The sequence below is a fragment of the Chrysochloris asiatica genome, unplaced genomic scaffold, assembly GCF_000296735.1.
Source record: "Chrysochloris asiatica unplaced genomic scaffold, ChrAsi1.0 scaffold00140, whole genome shotgun sequence".
Lineage (NCBI taxonomy): Eukaryota > Metazoa > Chordata > Mammalia > Afrosoricida > Chrysochloridae > Chrysochloris > Chrysochloris asiatica.
The window spans coordinates 4,041,727-4,067,874 of NW_006408658.1; the positions used below are offsets into that span (position 1 = coordinate 4,041,727).

The 26,148-nt window shown below is 37.4% G+C and overlaps 1 protein-coding gene and 1 pseudogene across 1 annotated transcript; one reads left to right on the top strand and one right to left on the bottom strand.

Moving 5' to 3' along the window:
- The first annotated feature begins 6,568 nt into the window (after window positions 1-6,568).
- LOC102842270 lies at window positions 6,569-7,689 on the top strand (annotated as a pseudogene).
- A 7,298-nt stretch (window positions 7,690-14,987) lies between these two features.
- On the bottom strand, window positions 14,988-15,938 carry LOC102842650 (olfactory receptor 52A5-like). The gene has a single exon (XM_006870336.1). It carries the CDS (start codon window positions 15,936-15,938, stop codon window positions 14,988-14,990), a length of 951 nt encoding a protein of 316 aa, XP_006870398.1.
- Window positions 15,939-26,148: the final 10,210 nt, after the last annotated feature.

Sequence of the window (26,148 nt, forward strand, 5' to 3'; positions counted from 1 at the left end):
TTTATGCATCATTGAATATTTTATCCATAGAATCCTTCAATATTTCAAGTTGAGACATAAATTTTTTTTCATTAATTCTTTCAGTTTGAGTAACTCCAGGTCTTTGCACATTTCATTATCATACTTGACTTTGTCTTCTTGAGATGCCCTTTGAAATTTTCTGTTCAACTCTTCTACCTCCTCATTTCTTCTATTTTCCTTAGCTTCTCTACACTCATGAGCAAGTTTGAGTCTCTTCTGACATTCATTTTTGCCTTTTTTTTCTTTCCTGTCTTTTTCATGAATCTTTGCTTTCTTCTTATATGATTTTTTAATGTCATCTCACGACTCTTCTGGTCTTAGTTCATTAAAGTCTAATGCATCAATGCTGTTCTTTAGAGCAAGGGTGGGGAACCTCTTTTCTGCCAAGAGCCATTTGGATATTTGTAGCATCATTCCCAGGTCATACAAAATTATCATATTAAAAATTAACCTACTGTATTTGGTCAAACATTTAATTAACTCACCCTAATGTGATGGCTAGAGTCCTGGTGTGGTAATATAGGATAAACACTGGACCGCAAAGTGGGTTTGAACTGCAAAGTTGGTGGTTTAAACTCACCAGCTGCTCCTCAGAAAGCCTATACAGGGTTGCTGTATGTGGGAACCAACTCGATGGCCATTAACAACAACAATAACAACAACATCAATGTGATGGCTGGAACTGCAGTTGCATTGGCAGGGCCAGACCAAATGATTCCACTGGACTTAAAATGATTTCACTGGATTCAACAGGCCAGACATTCTCCACTCCTGCTTTAAAAGGTCCCTAAATTGAGGTGGGATATATTCAAGGTCATATTTGGCTCTTACGCACTTGTTTTAATTTTCTTCTGCTTTAGTCTGAAGTTGTATATAAGCAATTGTTGGTTTATTCCACAATCTGACCCTGGCCTTATATTGGCTGATAGTATTGAGATTTTCCACTATCTTTCCCCCCAGATATAGCCAATTTGATTCCTGTTTATTCCATCTGGTAAGTTCCATGTGTATGGTTGGTTGGTTATGTGCCATGGGGTTCCGATGCTGCAAATATTCAAGGGAGCAGAAAGCTTCATCTTTCTCCCATGGAACAGCTGGTAGTTTTTACCTGCTGACCTTGAGGTTAGCAGCCCAACCTGTAGCAACTAAGCTACCACCAGAGCTCCTTTTGCATGTGTACATTGTTTTTGTTGTTATTGTTAAGTGCTGTGAAGTCAGTTATGACCCATAGCGACCCTGTATAGGGTTTCTGAGGAGAAGCTGGTGAGCTTGAGCTTGAACCTTGAAGTTCAAATGGCTTTGCCATCTGGCTCATTAATCCGCAGCACCACACCAAGACTCCTCCATGTGTATAGTCACCTTTTATTTTGTTTCAAAAAGTATTTGCAATGAATAAGTCATTGGTCTTGCAAAACTGACAAAAGAGTGTTTATTAAGTCATAAGCAGGAGTAGAAACCAGAAAAAAACCAAACATAAATCACATAGGTTCAGGAAGTCATCAATATTATGCAGTGATGAATTCCAAAGTTCTGCCTCTTTATGATGACATTTTATAGAGCATGGAGAAAAAAGGAATTTCTTCCCATACCTGCAAATGATGGCAGCAATGTGTTACATATGCAACCTGGGCTACCAAAGCGGGATGGGACTATTGCAGATAGGAAGTCTTCACAACAATGCCTTTGTATGATGTCACAACCAGATGATACCAGCAGTAATTAAGGGGAGTACCCAGGAAAGTTCCTGAGTGTGAGTTTTTTTTCTTCTTGTGCTAGCTTGGGGGAAGTGACTCCACTTCAAATACACTCTGTTTCCAACTTTGACAGCCAGAGTTGCATCAAATATGTGCTGTGGGGCATCTGAAACTTATACCTAGGTACAAGATGGAACAAAATTTCTCATTTTCATACTCATTGGTTTATCTTGGTTCTGCCATGTAGCAATTAGCTGAGGTCACAGGGCACTCCACTTTTGCCTGACTGGAGTCATCTGCATACAAGATACCTTCAATTTTCATGCACTAAAGCATAACTAGACTCCTGGTGTAATGCTGTAGGATCAGCACTGGACTGTCAACCGTAAGGTTGGAGGTTCAAACCAACCAGATGCTCCTTGGAAACCCTATACAGGGTTGCTATGAGTAGAATTCAGTTAGATGGTGCTTAACAACAAAAAACAAGGCATAAATATCATTGGACTTTCATAAACCTTAAAAAACAGAAACAACACATAAAACAACAACAGCCCCAAATACTAAAACTCTGCTACTTATGTGTTCTCATGCCAATCTCTCATCCCTCGCAAAAGTAAAATTTCAGGTTGAAAGGTCATTAAATCTAGAAGGTGGCAAAAGCAGGACTCAAACTGAAACTTTTGTGACTTTAAATCCTAGGGTCTTTCAGACTGTGGGTTGTCTCTTCTGGCAGTGTCTCCCATCTTGTGGAACTTGGTGGAGGATCAAAGGAAAGGTGGTGGGAACTGAATTGGATGCAGTAAGGATAAGTAGATGAACCTAGTCCAATATTATGGTGTTTGGTGGCAGTGGTAGTTGTATGCCATCAAATCTCTTCTGACTCATAGAGATCCTGAGTATTCTTCCTGAAGTTGTAAATCTTTATAAGAGCAGAACACCTTATCTTTCTCCTCCAGAATAACTGGTGGATTCAAATTTCTGACCTTGTACTTAGCAGACCAACACATAGCCCACTATACTACCAAAGCTCCTTAATATGATAGCCATGTTATTATCTTTTATTGATTTATAATTTGGATAAACTGTGCTGGAATTTTTTCTCCATTTTATCCTTCATTATGAAGAAAGAGATGGAAGGCAGTATCTCCAGGGAAGCTTCCCTGACTCCTTTCTATTCCCAAGGTGAACTTTAAATTTCTTCATTTTCCAATCATCACAACAACATCATATTCAGACCAATTGGGGATCCAGTGAACCTGACCTTTGGGAATTCTCTTTCAGAGACATAAAGTCTGACTATTGATTTGACTTTGCACCTGCATGAGGCCCATTCTGGAGTTCTTGCGAGTGCCAGTCCTGTAACAAATCCTGCAACTCACTGCACAGAGCTCTCTGAGGAAAGTGTGAATCTGTCTGTGCCTTCTAGGTGTATGTCAAATGTTTTTCCATCTCCAATAATTCTGTTTGTGTGTCCGCATGAATCCCTAAGTCTCTCTGATTGGAGTCTCTGTCATTTTCTACATGTATTTGCAGACTTGAGATTTATTTATCCTATGATGGAGAGGTTTCAGAAAAAAAAACAAAACCCAAACAAATAATAAAATAAAAACTCAAATTTCCAAGTCTCATTTTCATATAGATTTTCTACAAAAAAGGGAATAATTGTCATTTAAATGCCCTGTGACCTCAAAGTTAATTGCTAATCAACATACATGGCAAAACAAAGATGAATTAATGTGTAAGAAAGTGGCAAGTTGCTGTGCAGTAAGTTTACTTCATATGGCTCGTCTACCCATAGTCTTTGTAACTTCCAGCAAACAACTTTTTTTCCTGATGGGTTTGGGTAAGAGAAAGTGAGAGAATATGCTGATAGGATTATGTGATTTATTTGTGAATAATAGTTAACAGGATTAATTGTGATTATAAAAACTTATAATTTGATGTGGAGATAAAATGAGCAACCTCAGAAGCAAGAACAGGGGGATCTCACTACCATCGAAGAACAACAACCAGGAGTGAAGAATGTCCTTTGGACCCTGAGATATCTGTGCATTGAGCCTCATCCACCCAGGGATGGAAAGCTATGACACTGGAGAAGTAACCAAGGAGTGGTGGAGGAGCAACAGCAGAACCAAGAACAGAGCACCAGAAAAAGCAGTGTGCTTTCCAGTCCATTAAGCAAGTAAAGCTGAGTGCCTCTGGCCTGTAAGCTCACCTGTGAAGTGGGGTGTTTCCAGGTACTTAACTGGGAAACTAGGTTTGCTGACTCATGGAGTTAGAACTGAGTGCCATTAGGCTGAGGCTTACAGTGGAGTAGAACATCCTTTCATCATTTATTAGTAGTCAGTTGTGGCATTGCTGGAGTCCCCCAGGGCAGAGTCCAAGGGGCCTGAGGCTGAGAGTCCAAGGACCAGAGAGAGGGCTGCCTGTGGGAATAGCAGGGAAGAGTCTGTCGTGACTGAAAGAGTTGTATCTTGAGCATTTCTAATGCCGAAATAGCCTATTAACTTCTTTAATAAATCGATAATGTGTGTATGCTGTTTGAACTCTGTGTGGCCGCTACAATGAATTATTGGTCCCAGATGAGTAGAGAGTACTGTAGGAGGGGTACATGGTGTCAGATTTGGTAGAGAAGTTTGGATGACAGAGGTAAGTCTGACCTCAGCTTCATAGGAATCTGCTTTGGGCTGATGCTGATGGTGATCCTCCTATCCACTTGTAAAGTTAGAGGTCAGAGGCTCCCACATCCTTTATTATAGGAGCACATATCACCTGTGAAGGAAGTTGCTAATTTTGAATGAAGGGTTTCAGCACATGTAGGGTTTCACAGATCTGATGTATAAAGGCGTCTCTGAAGAGAGTGCAAGATTGCAGGTTCTGGATCTAATATGAGATCTATGCGTCCATAGCCATAGATTTTGCTGTTGTTCTTGGAATTGGAAAAATCTTTTAATTGTGAATTGCATGAAGGTTTACAGAGCAGATCATCAGTTTTACACTCAGCATTATCATACACACTTCACTTCATTTCATTGATTGCAATGCCTTCACTGTCAACTCACTTATCCCACTTCCTCCTTGTGTTTCTTTCCCAACCCTTCTCATCTTTGTCCTTTGGGAAATGCTGCCTTTTTGTCTTAAATTGCTGACCATCCTATGGTGTTCATACTTCAGCAAGTAATGTTGTTCTCCACTTGATATCTCCTTGGTTGTACAACTCCCCCAGTGTTCATACACACTTCAGTAGAACATTCTCTTTCATCTATATATAGAGAGCATTTCACATCAATAGTGGATAACTACAGAATTAGGGAATCATACATTCAAATCTATTCAGTAGAATGAGCAAAATAGTGGTTAGAAATAATTTAGCTTTTATACCAATTGTGAGTGTGCCTACTTTCTTCATTTTTATCAGGTTACATTATATTTTCATCTTGATTGGATTTAACTATTTCTGTCTGATCTCTTGGTAGATCTCTTGATAGATCAGACAGAAACAGTCTGATCTCTCTGTGTTCTGTAGATCCAATCTATTCTTTCTGAAGCCGCATACATATTTGCTCAATAGCTTCTCTGGCTACTGCTTTAAACTCAAATATCACCTGTGTATTAGAATAATTTTCACATGGAATGTCAATATCCTTCATCATCCATATTCATATTTAAATTTTTTTTATGCTTTCTGAAACCACAATCTTTCATTCCACACTAGAAATATCACTTTTCCAGGTCTACTTGTCTTCTCAGACTCACATTATCAGAGCTAAAGCAAACTTGTTTCTGATGAATCCATCCTAGATGTGTTGGGAATTCATACCCATCTGCACAGTGAAATAGAAACAACATTACAGAAGGATTCAGTGGATCTACTTTATAATAATCCAGACTCTAAAATATTTCCTGTTAAGCTTTGGGTACATTATTCACTCTTTCTTTCTAAATTTTAGTGTCTACCTATTAATTAAATAGTTTATATTTATTAAGTGTTTGATATATCATACAATATATTGTTTACAACAACAGTTTGATACAAGTATATTTTTATTTGCAATTTATATATGAGGAGACGGAGGTATTGGGAAGTTAAATTACCTGTTTCTGGTCACACAGAAAATAAGCTGCCATTTGGTAGAAATTGAGATCCAAACTTAGGTCTTTGGAATCCATTTTTAGTAATCTAAAGTCCTGGTGTGGTTAATGCCCTGAGCTGGAAAGTCAGCTTGATCTGCAAGATAGGTGGTTCAAGCTCACCAGGTGCTCCTCAGAAATCCTATACAGGGTTGCTATGAGTAGGAACTGACTCGACAACTCTTGATAACAACAACAACAACAAAGCAATGCACAGCTTGTATTAATTATATCATTTATTTCTCATATTGAAACAAGAGCACCATATTATTATTAATTCTACTTTTCATGTAAAAAAATAAGCACACACACACACAATATACCATGGTGTAAATACGCTGTCCATATCATACGTTTTGTAACTAAGTGAGCATGGATTTTGACCCAGTTCTGATTTATTCCAAAGTTTCTGTTCTTAATTCTTAAACATGTTATCTCCAATAAAAATTGGGCAGTGTCCAATGTTTTCTTTACTTGTAAAATTTTAGAATTCTGAAACACAGAGCAACAGGAAGAAAGAATATAGTGTTGCAAGTTGTGAGGGATGCTTACTCTTACTCAGAATTAAATAGATAGCTTCACCACCTACCACTTCCCTTCACCTCCCTCCTTCAGCCTTTGAGGTGAGCTGTGAAGGCAGAAGATCCTGTAGGCGAGCCCAGCTTCAGTTTTTATTTTTGTTTTCAAATGTCAGATGAAGACTGGTCTCTGTTGTTGGTGATATGGGAGCTAAGAGAAATGAAAGTCTTGAGATCTTACCATTTTTCCTGACTGGCATTCCAGGACTGGAAGCTCAGCATGGCTGGCTTTTCATCCCCTTCTTCACCATGTACATCATAGCCATTGTGGGGAACACAGCCTAATCCTGGCAGCAGTGGAGGCGGATCATACATTACATCAGCCCATGTATCTGTTCCTCGCCATGTTGTCTATTATTGAGGTGGGTGTTTCTGTATTTACACTTCCAACTCTCATGGGCATTCTTTGGTTTGATGCCTATCAGGTTGACTTTGATGGTTGCTTGGCCCAGATGTTCTTCATTCACACCTTTTCCTGCATGGAGTCGGGAGTCCTGTTGGCCATGAGTTATGACCGCTGGTAGCATAGTGGTTATGATTGGGGCTGTAAACTGCAAGGTCAGCAGTTTGAAACTACCAGCTGCTCCTCGAGAGAAAGATGAGGCTTTCTGCTCCCGTAAAGACTTACAGCTTTGGAAACCCTGTTCAGGGTCGCTATGGGTCAGAACTGAGTCAATGGCACTTAACAACAACAACAACACAGCTTACTGCATTAGACAGCAATCCTGCCCCTGCCCCATATTATCTCCATGGGTTTTGGCATTACACTGAAGAGTGTGGTACTCATGGCTCTACTTCTAATCCTTTTGAGGCAACTGCCCTATTGCCACACTAATGTCCTTTCCCACTCCTATTGCCTCCAATCAGACCTGATTCAGCTGCCTTGTGCTAATACTAAGCTCAACAGCCTCCTGGGCCTGGCCATGGTCCTGGCTACCTTTGGGCTAGACTCATTGCTCATTGTGGTCTCTTACATGCTGATTCTTTATACAGTGCTGTGCATTGCCTCTGGTGAAGTAAGGTGAAAGGCCCTCAATACAAGTGTATCACACATTTATGCAGTGCTTGTGTACTATGTGCCCATGATGGGTGGGTCTGTAATGCATCAGGCTGCCAAACACACTTCACCCATCATTCACACACTCATATCTAGCATCTACCTCTTTGTGTTTCCTGTACTTAATCCCATTATCTATGGTGTAAAGACTCAGCCAATCTGGCTGGGAATTGTTACCTTGTTCTCTCAAATGAGGGAATTACTCTGAATTACTCAAGGGGACAAGGACTTTCAGTCAATCCAAATATCCCGATGTTATTTCTGCTATGGTCAAAATTATATACTAGATATTTTTAAGTGAAATAGGGATGAATAATTTAAACTGTTTCAATAGGCTTGAATTTGGATCATACGAGTTACCTCTAAGCTCTTTGAATCTCACATTTATCAGAATGTGTGTCTCTGGGTGCACACTTGTATGAATCTTTTTTTCTGTACGCAGATATAATCAAGTTGAAGGCAGAAACCAGAATTTGTTCTTTTCCTTAATCACCTAAACGTTTAGCAAAAATATTTACCAACAATGAACTAATAGTAAAAGTTCAAGATTTGATGATATTTGAGTTGAAATAAAACACAGTGTTATTCCTATGGGTTAGATGAAAATTAAGAATATTGCCTAATAAAGAAAGGTTATCCCAAATAAGCATATGAGGAAGGTAAGCACACTTGCTAGTGACCCCAGACCACCAGGTTTGTATCTATTTTCCTTAGCATCATTAATAATACTCCCCTTTGTTTTCAAAAGTGCCCTGTTTTGTTGTCAGTTCTGACACATAGCGATTCTGTATAGGGTTTCCAAGAAGTGGCTGGTGAGTTTAAACCACCAGCCTTGAAATTCAAACTGACCTTACGGTCCAGTGCATTATTCTCCAATGCCACACCAGGATTCCAATGCCCTGTTTAGGCAACAAATTATTGCTAGATTTACTTATGAAATATGCTATGGGAAAAAAGACCTAAGAAAAGTTCTATTGTTGTTGAGTCGATTCTGACCCATAGTGACCCTGTATAAGGTTTCCAAGGAGCAGCTGGTGAGCTTGAACCACTGACTGTGCAGTTCAAACGACTTTGCAGTCTGATGCATTAGCCTGCAACACCACACAAGCATGTTCTATAGAAACCCTTATATTACACCTTAAGGAGGACAAAGACAAAACACACATAATCATCCAAGAAGAGGGTAACCATCAGTATGCACACAACCAAATGGAGTCTGCTCACTCATGACCATTGGGCTAATTATATATGACAGAAAATGAAGCAAAACCTCACAAGATCATGATTGGTGATAGTTCAATTCATCTTTGTTACAGGTAGAACTACAGAATCATGGGAAAGGCCATGATTGCGATACATATAAAATAGCAGAATAAAAAGCTTAGGATTGATTCTGGAGCTTGGCCATCTGGCTATGAGGTGTTTGGGGTATGACTCAAGACCACGTGGTCCTGAGTGATAGCTATCAGGACCCCAAGTTTCAATTTAAGCTAGATAACATATAACTAGTTTCAGTACATCATTAACTTGGGACATGTAATATACTTTCAACTATGGCTAAGCTTTGTCTCTCATACTTTGGAAATATTGTCAGGAGGGAACAGTTGCTAGAGAAGGATGTCATACTGGGTAAGATGGAGGGTCAGAGAAAAAGAGGAAGACCCCTAACAAGATGGATCAGCCAGGTGGCCTCATTGATGGTGTCAAGTGTGGCAGTGGTAGTTAGGTTCACCCAGGATCGGACATTGTTTCGTTCTGCTGTGTATGGGGTCACTATGAGTCGGTTCCGACTTGATGGCACCTGACAACAACAACAACAACAACAACAGCATTCATTATGTGGGCAAATAAACTATTCCCTAGTGTTGCTTGGGGGATGTTATAGCTACATTGCAGGCTTCATGATAAATCACTCAAATGGTATCTAAATTTATGTGAACACTCAAAATGTAGTTGTGGATCCCACTATATACTATAACCTTTCATAAATGAAACATTTTAGAATTTAAGCTCTAGTACATTCTTGATTCTGAATATGGATTTTATTTAAAATCTTTGCATCACACCTAGGTTGGTGTGCTTTCTTCTGCATGGACTGATTAATGACTCCTTCAGATGACTGTTTCAGGACAAGCTTTTAATACTGTAGACACTCCTTTTTGATAGCCAGGCATCATCTAATTCACTAAACTTTACCATAGCACTCAATCTTTCAGTGATCACTTTAGGATTTTATTTATAGAACAGGGCCATATTTTAAAACCAGTCTATCCATAAAGTATATATTTTCTATATATTATAGGACTTCAAAAAGTTCATAGAAAAATAGAATTAAAATATAATGGATTTTTCCCCACAAATATTTTAAGCCCTCTCCTACATATGATTCACTTTATAGGTAGCAAATTAACTTTCTTAGAAATTACATTAGAAGTATCCTTCATACAGCTCTTGATAAATCTAATAATAATAACAATTACAATGATTATCATTAATATAGTTAGTTGTTGTTGTTGTTAAATGCTGCCAAGTCTGTTCTGACTCATAGCGACCTTGTATGGGGTTTCCTAGAAGCTGCTGGTGGATTTGAACCTACAGTGCCACACCAAGAGACTGATGTAGCAAATAGTATATATTAAAATACTAATGAGAAATATATAAAGAAAAGTTTTTCAGTTAAAACACATGGCAAGATTTAGCTATACAAATTAATAAAATAAGCGATAGAACAAAACCACTTCAAAAACAATGAGGGTTACATCCATAGCATCATTTCAGTAACATTCATGGTATGGCACTGTGGGATAATGCACTGGACCATAGAGTCAATTTGAACTGCAAGGTTGGTGGTTCAAATTCACCAGCCATTCCTCAGAAACCTTATTCATGGTTGGTATGAGTCAGAACTGATGCAAGGCACTCAACAACAGTGGAAAACTACTAGTTTATACAACCTAAAGGAATTTAAGTTAAAAGCAACAAATTAGAAAAGAATTAGGATATATATCTTATATGTAAAATTCTTACAAGACAAATAAACACAAGTTGTCAACATAATGCAACCTTAAAAGTAATAAAGATTTAAACAAAATCCAATGATGGGTCTTATTCCAAGACCTTGCAAAAGCTATTAGCTGCTTCTGCCCACTAAGAGTGTTTCAGCTTCAAGTTTAAGTCTCTATCTGATTAACAAATCCAAACAAATAGGATTACTGAATATAGAAGAATTTCTCATCCCTGGCTAAATAAATAAAAATAAATAAATCTTGAAGAAAATTTGAAGCAGCATTTTCTTGTATTGTTTCTTTTTAATAGCAAAAAAAAAGGAACGTGAGTCAACAAAGACAATGTTTCAATAAACTAAGATGTTGTTAAGTGCCTTTGAGTTGGTTCCCACTTATAGTGACACTGTGGTATCGGGTTTTCAAGAAGCAGCTGGTGGATTTGACCCATTGACCTTGTGGTACAGTGCATTATCCTACAGCACCACACTAGGATGCCTAATTTCTTTAAACTGTGACCTAAAGTTCTACCACTTTCTAGCTGCATATGGTTGATGAAGAAAGCAAACTTCAGTCTATTAGTGGGGTTCTGATGAGGGCTTTAACTGATGTCTCCTTCAATATAATACTATGGGGTGAAATTAGGCAGGTCTAAACATCAAAGCGTAGTGGTTACGAATCGGGCTGCGAACCTTAAGGTCAGCAGTTCGAAACTACCAGCCGCTCCGCGGGAGAAAGATGAGGCTTTCTACTCCCGTAAGGATTTACACCCTCGGAAACCCTGTACAGGGTCGCTCTGGGTCGGAACCGACTCGACGGCACTTAACAACAACAACAACATAACAAACATCAAAAAATAGGAGTATGGTGGCTCCATATGACTGTGAAAAACAAGGGCCGCAGTTCAAGCCCAGCAGCTGCTCCATGGGAGAAAGATGAGGCTTTCTGCTCCACTCAGATAGAAAAGCCTCAGAAACCCATTCAGAGTCACTATGAGTCAGAACCAACTCAATGGCATTTAACAACAGACTTCAAATGTCTCTCTTACCTATATAAAATACTATGACATTTTTGCAAGACAGTCTGAAATCCAGGTAGCCTAAGGCAAGATACCTAATGAATCATTAAAAGCAGAAGCAAAAATATCCAGTTAAGGGTTATCAGAGGTACATGATTAGTAAGATACAACAAGTTTGACCTCTATTGTTGGAAGTTTATTTTAAATATACCAAGTATTATTCCAAGGGCAAATTGCCCTTTGCTTGTTTACTCACAAATGGTCATGAATCACTTTCTCAGAAAAAAGCGTAGCCTAAGACAAAATGAAGTTCAAGCCAAACCTGAGTGTCCTATGAGTCTGTTTCATTTGGTTTTCCGTGTTTTTGTTGGAAAGGGTCTGCACAGCCTTTCTGCCTAGTCTGCCATCAAGCCCCACCTCCAGAATTCCAGTTTTTATCTTACTGTACCACACCAGCACTCTGTCTCTTATAATGTTGTTGTTAAGTTCTGTAGAGTCCACTTTGACTCATAGGGACCCTGTATAGGGTTTCTGAGGAGCAGCTGGTGGGTTTGAACTATGATCTTGTGGTTCACGGTCCAGTGTTGACACTGCAGAAACCACAAAAGGAGTTCCTCTCTTGTAATTGTTGTTACATGTAATTAAGTCATTGTGACCCTCTATAGTGTTTCCAAGGAATGAGTGGTGGGTTTGAACCACCAACCGTGTGGTTAGCAGTCCAGGGCTTATATAATATCACCACACCAGGACCCCATAGATGGGAAAAATGAACATGCTTACTTATATAACTGAATATGTGAACTTTTCTCTATAAAGCTAAACTACATGAACCTAAATTTAAACAAATATTTCTTAAATCAATTGAGAATCAGGAAATTACCTTGTGCTGGTTAAGTGCTCTTGAGTTGGCTCTGACTCCTAATATCCTGTAGACAGCATATTGAAGGACCTCATTTTTTAAATCCATTCTGCTCTGTATGTCTCTAGACTGGTACATTTAATCCATTTATATCAATGTAATTATCAATAGGTATGAATTGATTGATTATTGTCAGTTTTCTGTGTGGATTTTTTTTTTTTTTTTTTTGTAGTACTGATGGATATTTAGTTCCTTATAGTTCTCCATGCTGAATTCATTTTGTTTGTGAGGGTTTTCTTGTCATTTTCATTTCTGTTGTATTGATGTTTACTAAATCCTTTTGATTTTTCTCTTTTGATGTGCAGGTGTATTATTTTTCTTTCAGGTGACCCTGGAATTTATAAATTTTTCCCCTGCTTAATACAATGTTTTATATTGGAATCTACCTGACTTCCTTGCCATTTGTAAGTTCTGTATCTACACTACTCCCTCTTTTTGCTTGTAGTTGACTTTATTACACATTAATATCTCTGGTTTAATCTTGTAGGTTTGTTTTACTTTAAATATTTCTATATCCGGATTGAGTTCAGGATAGTGTTGCCATGTATGATAATCTTATGTTGTTGGCTTCTGTTGTTGGTTCTCAGTCCAAAGAATACCTTTTAGTATTTTTTGCAAAGTTGCTCTGATCATTACAAGTTTCTTTAATATCTGTTTATCAGGAAATGCCCTAATTTCACAGTCATATAAATAAGAAGACTGAGATTCCTTGTGGTAACCTTAACTAATGTATATAATTCAAGTTAATAAAACTGTAGCTCTGGATAATTATTTTCAAGAGAACAAACAATAGGGTTTACATACAGGATAAACAGAAACAAAATTCTTAATCATACAGCACTAACATTAAACAAAATTTTTTAGGAGAAAGAAAAGATACAAATGTGAAGTCATTTTCTCAAAATTATTATTGAAATTCTGAATTAGTTTTAGTATTTTCAGGTTAAAGTATAAACCCCAAAACCAACATCCTGGTAGGGGGAAAATCTAGGCTCATTTATCAAGGGTGTTAAAAATTAAATTGAAACTTTGGTTTACCAGAGTCAAATAAAATTCCTTTAAGGTAATCGATAGTCTGAGGTTCTAATTCACCACTGTGAAAACTCCAAAAGTGGCCATTTGATTTTTCAAGAATGTTCTTAATGAACAAGAAAAACTTAGGTCTGAGTTCAGTATGTGCAGTTTCTCATGTAATTTATAAATTTGTAGATACAACCAAATACTCCTACAGTTGCTAAAACACAATCATGGAATATATACACTTGTTGTTGTTGTTAGATGCCATTGAGTCAGAACCAACTCATAATGACCCTATGCACAGCAGAACGAAACAATGTCCGATCCTGGGCCAACCTCACTACTGTTGCCACACTTGAGTCCATCAATGCTGCCACCTGGCCAATCCATCTCGTTGGGGGTCTTCCTCTTTTTCTCTGGCCCTCCATCTTACCAGGCAAAACTGTAAAGTTCAGTGATACATGCTTATGTGGTATAAAGTATATTAAAAAAAAAAACCAAGGAAATTATTACATTAAAATCCATAAAATTATCACCTTGGGAGGAATGAGGAGTTGTAACAATAGTAGAAATATGGTTTCTTGGATGCAAAAACCAACCACAAGTTGTTGTGAGTCAATTCCAACTGATGATTACTCCATGTTTGTCAGAGTGGAACTGTGCTCCACAGGGTTTTCAAGGCAAGCATTTTTCAGAATTAAATTGCCAGGTCTTTGTTGGAAGTTGTTTCTCAGTGGGTTCAAAGCTCCAACTTTTTGGGTAGCAGTCCAGTGCTTAACTGTCTTCACCACCCAGGGACTCCTTGTTTTGAATGAACCCCACCTGTCCACTGCCATCAAGTCAATTCCAATTCAAAGTGACCCATGTATAGGGTTTTTTCAGGCTGTAAATTTTATGGAAGCAGAAAGCCTCATCTTTCTCTGATAAAGTGGCTGGTGTGTTTGAACTGCTAGCCTACTATGCAATGCTAGTCCTACAGCACCAACGGGACACCTTGGATAGAAGCAATGATTGACTTCTTCACCTAGGTATTCTTAAATGGATATTTGCTTTATAAAATTTATTTTCACTTATGTGTATGTGGGTTGTATTTGGAAAAAAGGAGAAAATATTGCAGCAGTGGTTGTATTTTTTATTTTTTATTCTTTTTAATCAATTAAATACAAAATGAAATTGTAACTACTCAACTTACTTGTATTTTATACTAAATATTATATCCCTGCATTATGATTTCTACAGTTTTATTCTCAATACAAAGCTAGGTAATACTATAAAGGATTTCTGGGTATAAAGGGATAACTGAATTTAGGAGACAAGCTTAAACAATTTAACATCAAACCACAGGACAATTTTGTTCTTTATTTGGGTATCCAACCAAGGACATTGAGTAATGAAAGACTTATTGACCATTTTCTTGACTGAAAATCCTCTGAGATTTAGTTTAAATTTTTTTTCTCAAATGTGCACATTTCAGGAATAAATATATGTTCTCTATATTCAGGTTGCTACTTAAAATGATGATGATGATGATGATAAAGATCCTCTGATGATCAAGAAGCTTTTATAGAGAATAATACTTTCAGGACATGATCACGAATTTGTTTGGTCTTCACCCCGTAGACAATAGGGTTGAGAAATGGTGGGACTAACAGGTAAAGGTTTGACAAAAGGATATGAACATATGGTGGTATGTGAGAGCCAAACCTATGGGTGAAGAAAGAGAAAAAGGCAAGAAGGTAAAACTGAAGGAAGACACAGATGTGGGCAATGCATGTATTGAAGGCCTTGAGTCGTGCCTCCTTCTGGGGCAGTTGAAAGACAGTGATGAAAATCTGAACATAGGATAAGGTGATAAAAATTATGTCAAACCCTAGGATAGTGAAGGCAACAAATAGGCCACATATCTTGTTGATCCGAGTATCTTCAACAGCTAACTTCACAAGGGCCATGTGTTCACAGTAAGAGTGAGAGATGACTGTAGTTCTGTAGTGTTTAAGGCGGTATTTGACAAGTACCAGTGTTGGTGTTACAAGAATGGCAGCCCTGAGTGTTATTCCAATTGCAATCTGAGTTAAAAGTTGTTGTGAGAAGATGGTGGTATGTCTCAAGGGGGCACAAATGGCCACATAGCGGTCCAGGGCCATTGCCAGAAGGACACCTGATTCAATTGCCTGAAATGAGTGAATCAGCCACATTTGCAGCAGGCAGGCTTCAAAATGAATCTCTGACAAATGAAACCAGAATATGCCTAACATTTTGGGAAGAATACAAGTGCTAAGTGCAATATCGGTGGCTCCCAACATAGCCAAAAAAATGTACATGGGTTTATGAAGACTGTTCTCAGATTTGATTGTAGCTAAGATAACAGAATTCCCAATCACAGCAATGATGTACATGACACAGAATGGAATTCCAATCCAACACTGTACTGACTCCAGGCCAGGAATTCCAACTAATGTTAGTATGGAGGGCATGAAGATGGAACCATTGTTTGTGAGCATTGTGGCTTGGTCAGTGGAATCAAATTGAGATATTGCTGTTTCATCCTCTATTCCCTGTGAAGGCTTGAAAATTAAAAAAAATAAATAAATAAATGGATTTATTTTAGGCACATATATCTTAGCTACTTTATGAGTGTAGACTATTATCATTTCTACCCCAACTATTCCTCACTTTATTCCCAAGTGTCAGTGAGAAAGCAAAAATTGGGTCACATGATTATTTATGTTTTAGTTATTTTAAATGAGCCAAATTAAGTTGAATAGATGGCCCCTGTCTGGCCTATGATATTTTTATCTTTTTTTTGTCACTGACTTTACAAATCTTATCTTCTGGCCCATGATATTTTACTTTATTTCTTTCTTCTTATTCTTTCTTTTTTTTTTTTTTGTCAATGACTTTACAAATCTTATCTTCTGGCCCATGATATTTTACTTTATTTCTTTCTTCTTATTCTTTCTTTTTTTTTTTTTTGTCAATGACTTTACAAATCTTATCTTTGTTTGTCTTCGGAAGTTGGAAACATAACATATAAACTGACAGGTGTATTTAGTAGTTGTTATTGTTGTTAGATGCCATCAAGTCAGTTCCAACTCATATCAACCTATTGCATAACAAAATGAAATACTGTCTGTCTTCTATCATCTTCACATTGTTATCATGCTTTACCCATTGTTGCTGCCACTGTGTCACTCCATCTCATTGGGAGACTTCCTCTTTGTTGCTGACCCTCTACTTTGCCAAGTCCTTTTCCATGGACTGGTCCCACCTGATAACATGTCCACAGTATATGAGATGAAGCTCCTTTCTTCCAAGGAGCATGCTGGCTGCACTTCTTCCTATACAGATTTGTTTGTTCTTTTGGTAGTCCATAATACTTTCAATCTTCTTTGCCAACACCATAATTCAAATGCATTTATTCTTGTAGGGTCTTTCTTATGCATTCTCTAGCTTTTACATGCATATGAAGCAATTGAAAATACCATGACTTGGATCAGCCTCACCTTAGTTCTCAAAGTGACATCTTTGCTCTTTATCACTGTAAACAAGTCTCTTGCAGCTGATTTTCCGAATGCAACTGTCCTTTGCTTGACTGCTGCTTCCATGAGTTTCAATTGTATTTTAAAGTAAAACGAAATATATTTTATAACTTGGATATTTTATTGATTTATTATGATATTATTTATTGGTCAAGTTGTGAGGATTTTGGGTTTCTTTATGTTACTGAAGGCTGTAGTCTTTGATCTTCATCAGTAAACACTTCAAGTTCTCTTTGCTTCTGGCAATCAATGTCATGTCACCCACATACTTCAGGTTGTTGATTAGTCTTCCTCCTATTATGATGCCGTATTGTTCTTCATATAATCCAGTTTCTTTGATTATTTGCTCAGCATACAGATTGACTAAGTATGGAGAAAGTATACAATGCTGACACACACTTTTCCTGATTTTAAACCATTCAGTATTCCCATGTTTTGTTCTAATAACTGCCACTTGATGTATATACAGATTATCCACTAAAATAATCAATTAAGTGTTCTGAAATACCCATTCTTCTCAATGTTATCCACAATTTGTTATGTTCCACACAGTCTAATGTCTTTGCATCAGCTGTACTTTTTTTTTTGACCCACTTTCTTTGTTATCTAAAGCTGTTAAGCCAGAAATACCACAAATGGGTGATTTTAACAAACAGAAATTTCTTTTCTCCTGGTGTGGGAAACTAGAAGTTCAAATTCAGGTGCCAGTCACTGGAGAAGGATTTCATGTTTGGTAAGGTGGATACAAAGAGGAAAACCCCCAGCAAGAGAGATTTACAAAGTGGCAGCATCAGTGGACTCAAGCGTGGCAACAATTGTGAGGTTGGTCCAAAATCGGACAGCGTTTCATTCTGTTGTGCATCGTGTCGCCAACTTGATGACACCTAACAACAACAGCTCAATGGAAAGGCTTTCTTTCTCTGTTGGCTCTGGGAAAAGTTCTTGTCTCCTTTTAGTAACCCTGAACCCGGCATGACTTTGAAATTTACATGTATCTTGGTATTGCTCTTCCCCTGGATCTAGGAAAATTGCAGCACTGGGACCCCAGGCCCAAAGGATGTGCTCTCCTTCCAGTTCTTCTGTATTGAGGTAGTGAATTCCCTCAATCTCTGTTCACTTGTTTAACCTTTCTTGTTTCTCAAAATATATTGACTCAAGATACAATGTAATGAAATCTGAAAATGGCCATTTAACACTTGCATTCTTGCAAAATGTTGGGCATCTCTGATTTCATTTGCCTATAGATTATATCCTTCATGATTAACAAAAATACCTCTAATCCTGCCTTATTAATATCAGAGCGGTTCAGATTTAGTCGCATCAAATTACAAAACAAAAACTACTTACATAATACAGAGAGCCATGTCCTAGAAAAGTTAATATATTTGTTGTTGTTGTTGTTAAGTGCCATTGAGTTGGTACCGATTCATAGCGATCCTATGTACAACAGAACAAAACACTGCCTGATCCTGGGACAACCTCACTATTGTTGCCACTCTTGAGTCCCTTGATGCTACCACTTTGTCAATTCATCTTGGTGGGGGGCTTCCTCTTTTCCTCTGACCCTTTACCCTACCAAACATGATATCCTTCTCCAGCGACTGATCCCTTCTGACAATATATGCGAAGTATGAGATACCAAGTTTGGCCATCCTGACCTCCAAAGAGCACTCTTGTTGCACTACTTCCAACACAGATCTCTTTGTTCTTTTGGCAGGCCATGGCAATTTCAATACTCTCCTCCAAGAGCATAACTCAAAAGCATCAATTCTTCTTCGCTCTTCCTTATTCATTGTCCAGCTTTCACATGCATATGAGGTTATTGAAAATACCATGGCTTGGGTCAGGTGCACCTCCGTCCTCAGGCTGACATCTTTGCTCTTCAACACTTTTAAAAGGTCTTATGTAGCAGATGTTCCTAATGCAATATGTCATCATTTGATTGCTTCCATGCTATTGCTTCTATGAGTGCTGATAGTTGATCCAAGAAGAATGAATTTTTGGGGGGATGCAATTCATTCTATAATATCTAACAATTAACTGGGAGATAAGTCATTTAATGCAGAATAACTATATTTTAAAAACAATACCACGCCTGTTGCTGTGTTCGTAAATGCTGCCAAGTCCGTTCTAAGTCATAACAACCCTGTGTAAGGTTTTCAAGTCTGTAAATCTTTATGGAACAGAAAGCCTCATCTTTCTGCCACAGCATGACTAGTGGAATTGAACCACTGACTTTTTGGGTAGCAGTCCATTGATTATTTTACAATATCACCAACACTCTTATACCACACATAGCCTCGGCAAAAATGATCTAGAGTGTTGGTAAGCCAGTCAACTGGATCAAAGCTAGACAATAGTATTTTTCAGCCTTCTACCTCTAGATACTGTCCTCAAATCAGTTACTTCATAACCTGGTCTTATATCACAGACTTCTCAAAAATTATTTCAATCTTATTTTTCAACTTTGAGTGTCTTTCCAAAACCTAACTATACCTCTTTTAACTTCTCATATGTTTTTGAGAAAATAAATGCCTAATTTTTGTAGTTTATGAGTGTTTTCCTCTGTAGTTTCTATCAGAGTTTGGTTAAAACTTAGTGATCTGCGTATTTGTCTATTTATTTAAATTCAAGGACCAGCCTATTATTTCTTTGCTCTTTTCTTTCCTCATCAACAGCAAGTATTAGCTCTCCTAACCTGGACATTTCTTCTTAACCATTTGAAATAACATTAAATTATCCCTTTGCTTTTTAATTAGTTTTAACTGCAAACAAGCCCAAAATCCAATTAAGTAAAAGAAAAAGGGAATTGGAAAAGGGAAAAGTGGCCTTTGCAACTTAATTTCCAAAAAACTATATCCATCTTCACAGGTTCCTACACAACACTTTCCTTCCATTGATTCTGTTACAAAGTGAACATTTTAGCATAGTCCGGATCTAATTATCATCTTCAGTAGTTTCTAAATCATACAGAATTCTTTCTCTGAGTACCCATAATTTAATTAGAAACTGAAGATTTCCTTAAAACTGCTCCTGAAAGGCTGAATATAGAGCAATCGCCTGTTATTTCTTTAGGTTCCAAATACATGACTCTTTTGTACAAAGGCTTCATTCTTCATTCTCTGCCTGTCGTCAGCAACTTGAGAGCCTTCTGTAAATTCTGCACAGCACTGTTCTCATCTTCATACTGCAAAGCACTGCCAACCTATTTGCACTCTTTCTGAGCTCTAGCAAAGTCCTCTGGTGTTAGACGAATGCAGGACTCCGTTTTGATTATAGAATCCTTCAATACAACAATTTGAGGCTTTAATTTTTTCTATAGTTCTTTCTGTTTGTGAAACACTGAATATGTTCTTCCCTTTTGGTTTTCTAACTCCAGGTTTTTGCACATTTTATTACAACATTTTAGTTTGATTTCTCAAACTGCCCTTTGATATTTTCTGTTCAATTTTTTTACCTCCAACCCATAACGACCCTATATATGAATTTTAAAGAGTGGTCAATGGTTTTGTACCACCGGACCTTGCTTTTAGCAGTCCAGTGCTTATTCTATAACATCACAATAGGACTCAGGTAGTGTCACTGGCATTAATAGCCCCTAGCGTAGTGGTTACAAATCGGGCTGCGAACCTTAAGGTCAATGGTTCGAAACTACCAGCCGCTCCGCGGGAGAAAGATGAGGCTTTCTACTCCCGTAAAGATTTACACCCTCGGAAACCCTGTACAGGGTCGCTATGGGTCGGAACCGACTCGACGGCACTTAACAACACAACAACAACAATTCTAATTTTTAAAATATCAGACTCATAGTTACAGATAAACATATCTTGATCCAAATTCCATGCCATATTGACACAACTATCTGTAATCTGAGATATTATTAATAAAATCTAGCAAGTAATGTTTAGCAGATACATGCATGTAAATGCTAGTAGAATATAACTAAATAAGTCTGTGTTGTACAAAAGCAGAATAAATATTCTAATTAGTGTGTTCACATTCTGAGTGACACTACTCTTATAATTCCTTCTTTATTTCTGAGATAGTTATAGTAGGTGTCTATTATATGCTACCTGACTCAGGAATGCTACCTGACTCAGCATATCACCTATAAACTGCCCAACAATTTCTGTGATTTTATTTGATTTTATTTGATTTGGGTAATCAAAAGAAGTAGAATTAAACTGGCTATTTAGGGAATTTTTTATTAAGTAGATATTACTCATATAAGTAATATGAAGCTGTGCATTTCAACAATAGGAAATTGCTTTACAAAAATCACATAAATATGACAAAAACATTAGGATTAAGGATCAATAAACATGTTTAGCACAAATTGGCTCATGAGCAAAAATGAATAGAGGCTAGTGAAAAGGAAAAAAGATGAAATACTGAAGTTCTTTTTCCCAGTCAAATAATATGAAATACATAGGTGGAAGGAGAAAACATTTTGTCCTTCAAAAACTCAAACTAAAAGCAGCTTGGTCAATGACCTAAAGGCTGTGTTTAGGAAGTGCAGTTGGAATATTATGAACTAATAGGGCAATATTAGAGGAACAGCAAGGAATTAAAATCTGTGGAATTCACTGATTCCATGTAAGAGAAACTGAATGATGAGTCTAAGATTATTCTTAGACTGAAAATTACAGCAAAGGGTTGAAAAAGGAATTCTTTCTTAAATCCTTCAAATAAATGAGCCAAAACAAGAAATATCAGTGTTTGCATCTTCTCTATAACATAAGACCTAATGTATTAGTGGGAGTCTTGGTGTGACACTGTGGGTTAATGTGCTAGGCTGCAAAGCCATTTGAACTGCAAGGTCAGTGGTTCAAGTTCACCAGCTGATCCTCAGAAACCCCCTACAGGGTCAGAACTAACTCGATGGCACTCAACAACAACAATAAAGCATTAGTGTTACCTACAACTCTAAGGATTTTTAGGGGTCACCTAATCAAAATCTCTTCTCTCTTTACCATGTTACATTTACCACATAATCTCTGTATCAAGTCTTCCAGTGACAGAGAACTCCCTTTTTTCTGAAATAGTCTGACGTATTGCAGGACAGTTCCAAATGTCAGGTTAATAACTTTGTCTGAGTCACAAATTGCCTTCCTTTTAATTTCTTATAAGGTCCTAGATCTGAATTCAAATTATAGGCATTGGCTTTAAATCATCTTGGGTGGTGCAAATGATTAAGTGCTCAACCGTGTGTCCAAATGTTTGAGGTTCAAACATATCCAGAGACTCCTAGGAAGACAGGACTGGTGAGCTGCTTCTAAAGGTCACAGTCTTTAAAACCTATGGAGCAGTTCTACTCTGAGACTGTGGGTTAGACTTGAATCAAGGACAACAATAATGAACAACATAAAACCAATCCTACATTTCCCCAATATGAATGCAAAATACTAAGCCCAAAGACTTACCAGGGAGCAACAATGGAAATGTAGCTGATGACCAGATTTTTTTTTTTAGTAGTAAAGAGAATGAAGGATGAATGTTTTATACTCTAGACTATTCCTTTGGGATTTATTTTCATCAGTCCCTGGTGAACCTTTAGGTTCACCTGAGATAAGTGGAACTGGGAACTAAAATAAGTCTCCTTTTGAAGATGCCTCAAAGAAGACAAGTGTTTCAATATAACACAGAACAAGTCAATGACAATTATTTACATAAATAATGAGCCATCAGGGCTTAAAAAGGCATATTGAGGAAGTTAGATAAATCAGTCTACACATATGCTAACAGAAAAATAAAAGGAATATTTCTGTACTTTAACTCCAGTATGATAATCACTGTTGTTGTTTTTTTATTGTTGTTTTGTCTTTTGAAAACTGGGACTCAGATTCCCAAACTGGCATTGAATTTTTTAAGAAATATATTTCATCATGTCAAAAGTCTTACCATTTCTGAGCTTCTTCCATATGTGCTTTGGTGACACAAAACTTTCTTGTATTTTAATGAGTTTTTACCAAAGTGTACCCATTAATATTTAGACACTGACATAATGAAATGTATTTTTTAAAATTTAATGTCGGTCATGATGTCTATATCCCACAACTCATCTGTCCGTTTGTCATACTGTAGTGGCTTACATGTTGCTGTGATTCTGTAAGCCTTGCCACAGGTATTTTAAATACCAGCAGGATGATGTTGGGGGACAGGTTTCACCTGAGCTTCCAGAGGCAGGTAGTCTAGAAAGATGGAGAGATGGACTAATTCTGAATACTTAATAAGTGAAAACCTTATGAATAGCAGTGGAACACTGTTAGCACCAGCATACTGAATATTGAAACATAATGAAAAACACCAGAATATTGTCAGATATAGTATCAGAAGATGAGCCCCTCAGGTTGGAAGGCACTTAAAATGAAACAGAGGAAGAGCCATATCCTCTATGTAGAGTTGACTGTGATGATGCAAATGGAGTAAAACCCTCTGGGCTTTCATTTGCTGATGGGGCACAACTAAAAACGAAGAGAAGCAGCTGTAAACTCCATTAATAATCAGAATATGGAATGTGTTGTTGTTGTTAGGTGCCATGGAGTCAGTGATAACTCATAGAGACCCTATGAGCAACAGAACGAAACACTGTCTGGTCCTGGGCCAACCTCACTATCGTTGCTGTCCCTGAGCTCATTGCTGCCACCACTGTGCAAATCTATCTTGGTGGGGGGCTTCCTCATTTTCTCTGATCCTCCACCTTACCAAACATGATATCCTTCTCTAGTGACTGGTCCCTTCTGACAATATATCCAAAGTAGGAGAGACGAGGTTTGGCCATCTTGGTTTACAAGGATCACTCTGACTGTACTTCATCCACCAGAGATCTATTTGTTCTTTGGGCAGTCCATGGTACTTTCAATATTCTCCTTCAACACCATAACTCAAATGTATCAATTATTCTATAGTCTTCCTTATTCACTGTCCAACTTTCACATACATATGAGGTTATTGAAAATATTATGGCTTGGGTCAGACGTACCTTAGTCCTCAAACTGACATTGTTGCACTTCAAAACTTTCAAAAGTCTTTTGCAACAGATTTGCCTAATGCAATACGTTGTTTAATTTCTTGAATGCTGCTTCCATGAGTGTTGATGTTTAATTCCAGCCAAATGAAATATTTGACAATTTTAATATTTTCTCCATTAATATGGATACTGTTTATTGGTCCACTGGTAAGGTTTTTATTTTCTTTACACTGAGATGCAACCCATACCAAAGGCTATGATCTTTGATTATCATCAGTAAGTATTTTGAGTCCTCTTCACTTTCAGCAAGCAAGCTTGTATCATCTGCATATCTTCCAATCTAGATGCCACTTTTTTCTTCATATAAACAAGATTTTTGGATTATCTGCTCAGCATACAGATTTAATAAGTATGGTGAAAAAATACAATCCTGGTGCACAACTTTCCTAATTTTAATCTGTTTGGTGTTCCCTTGTTCTATTAGAACAACTAATACTTGGTCTATATGCAGGTTTTTCATGAGAACAATTAAGTGTTCCAGAACACTCCTACTTCACAATGCTGGCCTCAGCTTCATGATATACACAATCGAAAGCCTTTGCATAGTCAATGAAGCACAGGCAAACATCTTTCTGGTATTCTCTACTTTCAGGCAAGATCCACCTGACATTAGCAATGATATCCTTCAATTCCACATCCTCTTTTGAAATTAACTTGAACCTTTGTAAATTCTCTGTCAATGTATGGTTGCAGTCATTTTTAGATTACCTTTAGTAAAGGTAATCTTTACTTGAATGGGATATCAATGATATTGTATGGTGATTTCTGCATTCCGTCGTGTCTTCTCTCTTAGAATAAGCACAAATATGGATCTCTTCCAATCAGTTGGCCAGGTAGTTGTCTTCCAAATTTCTTAGCATAGATGAGTGAATGCCTCCAATGCCACATAAATTTGTTGAAAGAATTCAATTTTTATTCCATCAATTCCCATTGCCTTGTTCTTTGCCAATGCGTTCAATGTACCTTGGACTTCTTCCTTCAGTATCCTTGGCTCTTGATTAGAAGCTACCTCTTGAAATGGTTCAACATAATCCATTTATTTATTGACACAGTAACTCTGTGTATTCCTTCTGTCTTCTTTTCATGATTTCTGCATCATTAATAATTTGCCCAAAGAATTCTTCACTACGGCAAGTTGAGGCTAGAAATTTTTCTTCAGTTACCTCAGCTTAAGAAATGCTGAATGTGTTCTTCCTTTTTGGTTTTTTAACTCCACATCTTTGAACATTTTGTTATAATATTTTATTTGTCCTCTTGAGTTGACATTTTCTGTTCAGCTCGTGTACCTCCTTATTTCTTCCATTTGCTTTAGTATGTATATGCTGGCGAGCAAGTTTTAGAGTCTCTTCTTACACCCATTTTGGTCTTTTCCTTCATTCCTGTCTTCTTAATGATCTTTTGTTTTCTTCCTGTATGATGTTCTTGATGTCATTCCACAATTCTTCTAGTCTTCAGTTTTTAGTGTTTAATGCATCAAATCTGTTCTTCAGATGAACCCTTAATTCAGGCGGGAAATATTCAAGGTCATATTTTGGCTCTTGTGGACTTGTTTTCATTTTCTTCAGCTTTAGTATGAATTTTTTTCATATGAGCAATTGATGGCCTGTTCCGCAATCTGTCCCTGGCCTTGTTTTGGCTGATGATATGGAACTTTTCTACTGTATCTTTCCACAAATATAGTCAACTTGATTTCTGTGTATCCTATCTGGTGAGGTGATATTTGAATGCAATGCCATTCCTCTTCAATTTGCCATTCCCAACGTTGTAAACCATGTGATTGTCAGGTTCAAAATAACCAATAATAACCCATTTCAGTTCACTAATGTTTAGGATATGGATGCTTATGTGTTCCATTTCATTTTGACAATTTCCAATTTTCCTAGATTAATACTTCATACATTCCCTGTTCTGATTATTAATGGATGTTTACAGCTGTTTATCTTTATTTTGAGCTGTGCCACATCAGTAAATGAAGATCCTGAGGTCTTTACTACACTCACGTCATCACAGTCAACTTTACTTTGAGGGGCCAGCTTTTCCCCAGTCACATTTTGAGCACTTTCCAATCTGAGGGACTCATCTTCTGGCACTATATATGACAATATTTCACTGCTTTTCATAAAGTTTTAGTAACTAAATTCT

Bases quoted from the DNA above. Each gene is read 5' to 3' on its own strand.
- LOC102842650 (XM_006870336.1), bottom strand. From the start codon at position 15,938: ATGCTCACAAACAATGGTTCCATCTTCATGCCCTCCATACTAACATTA.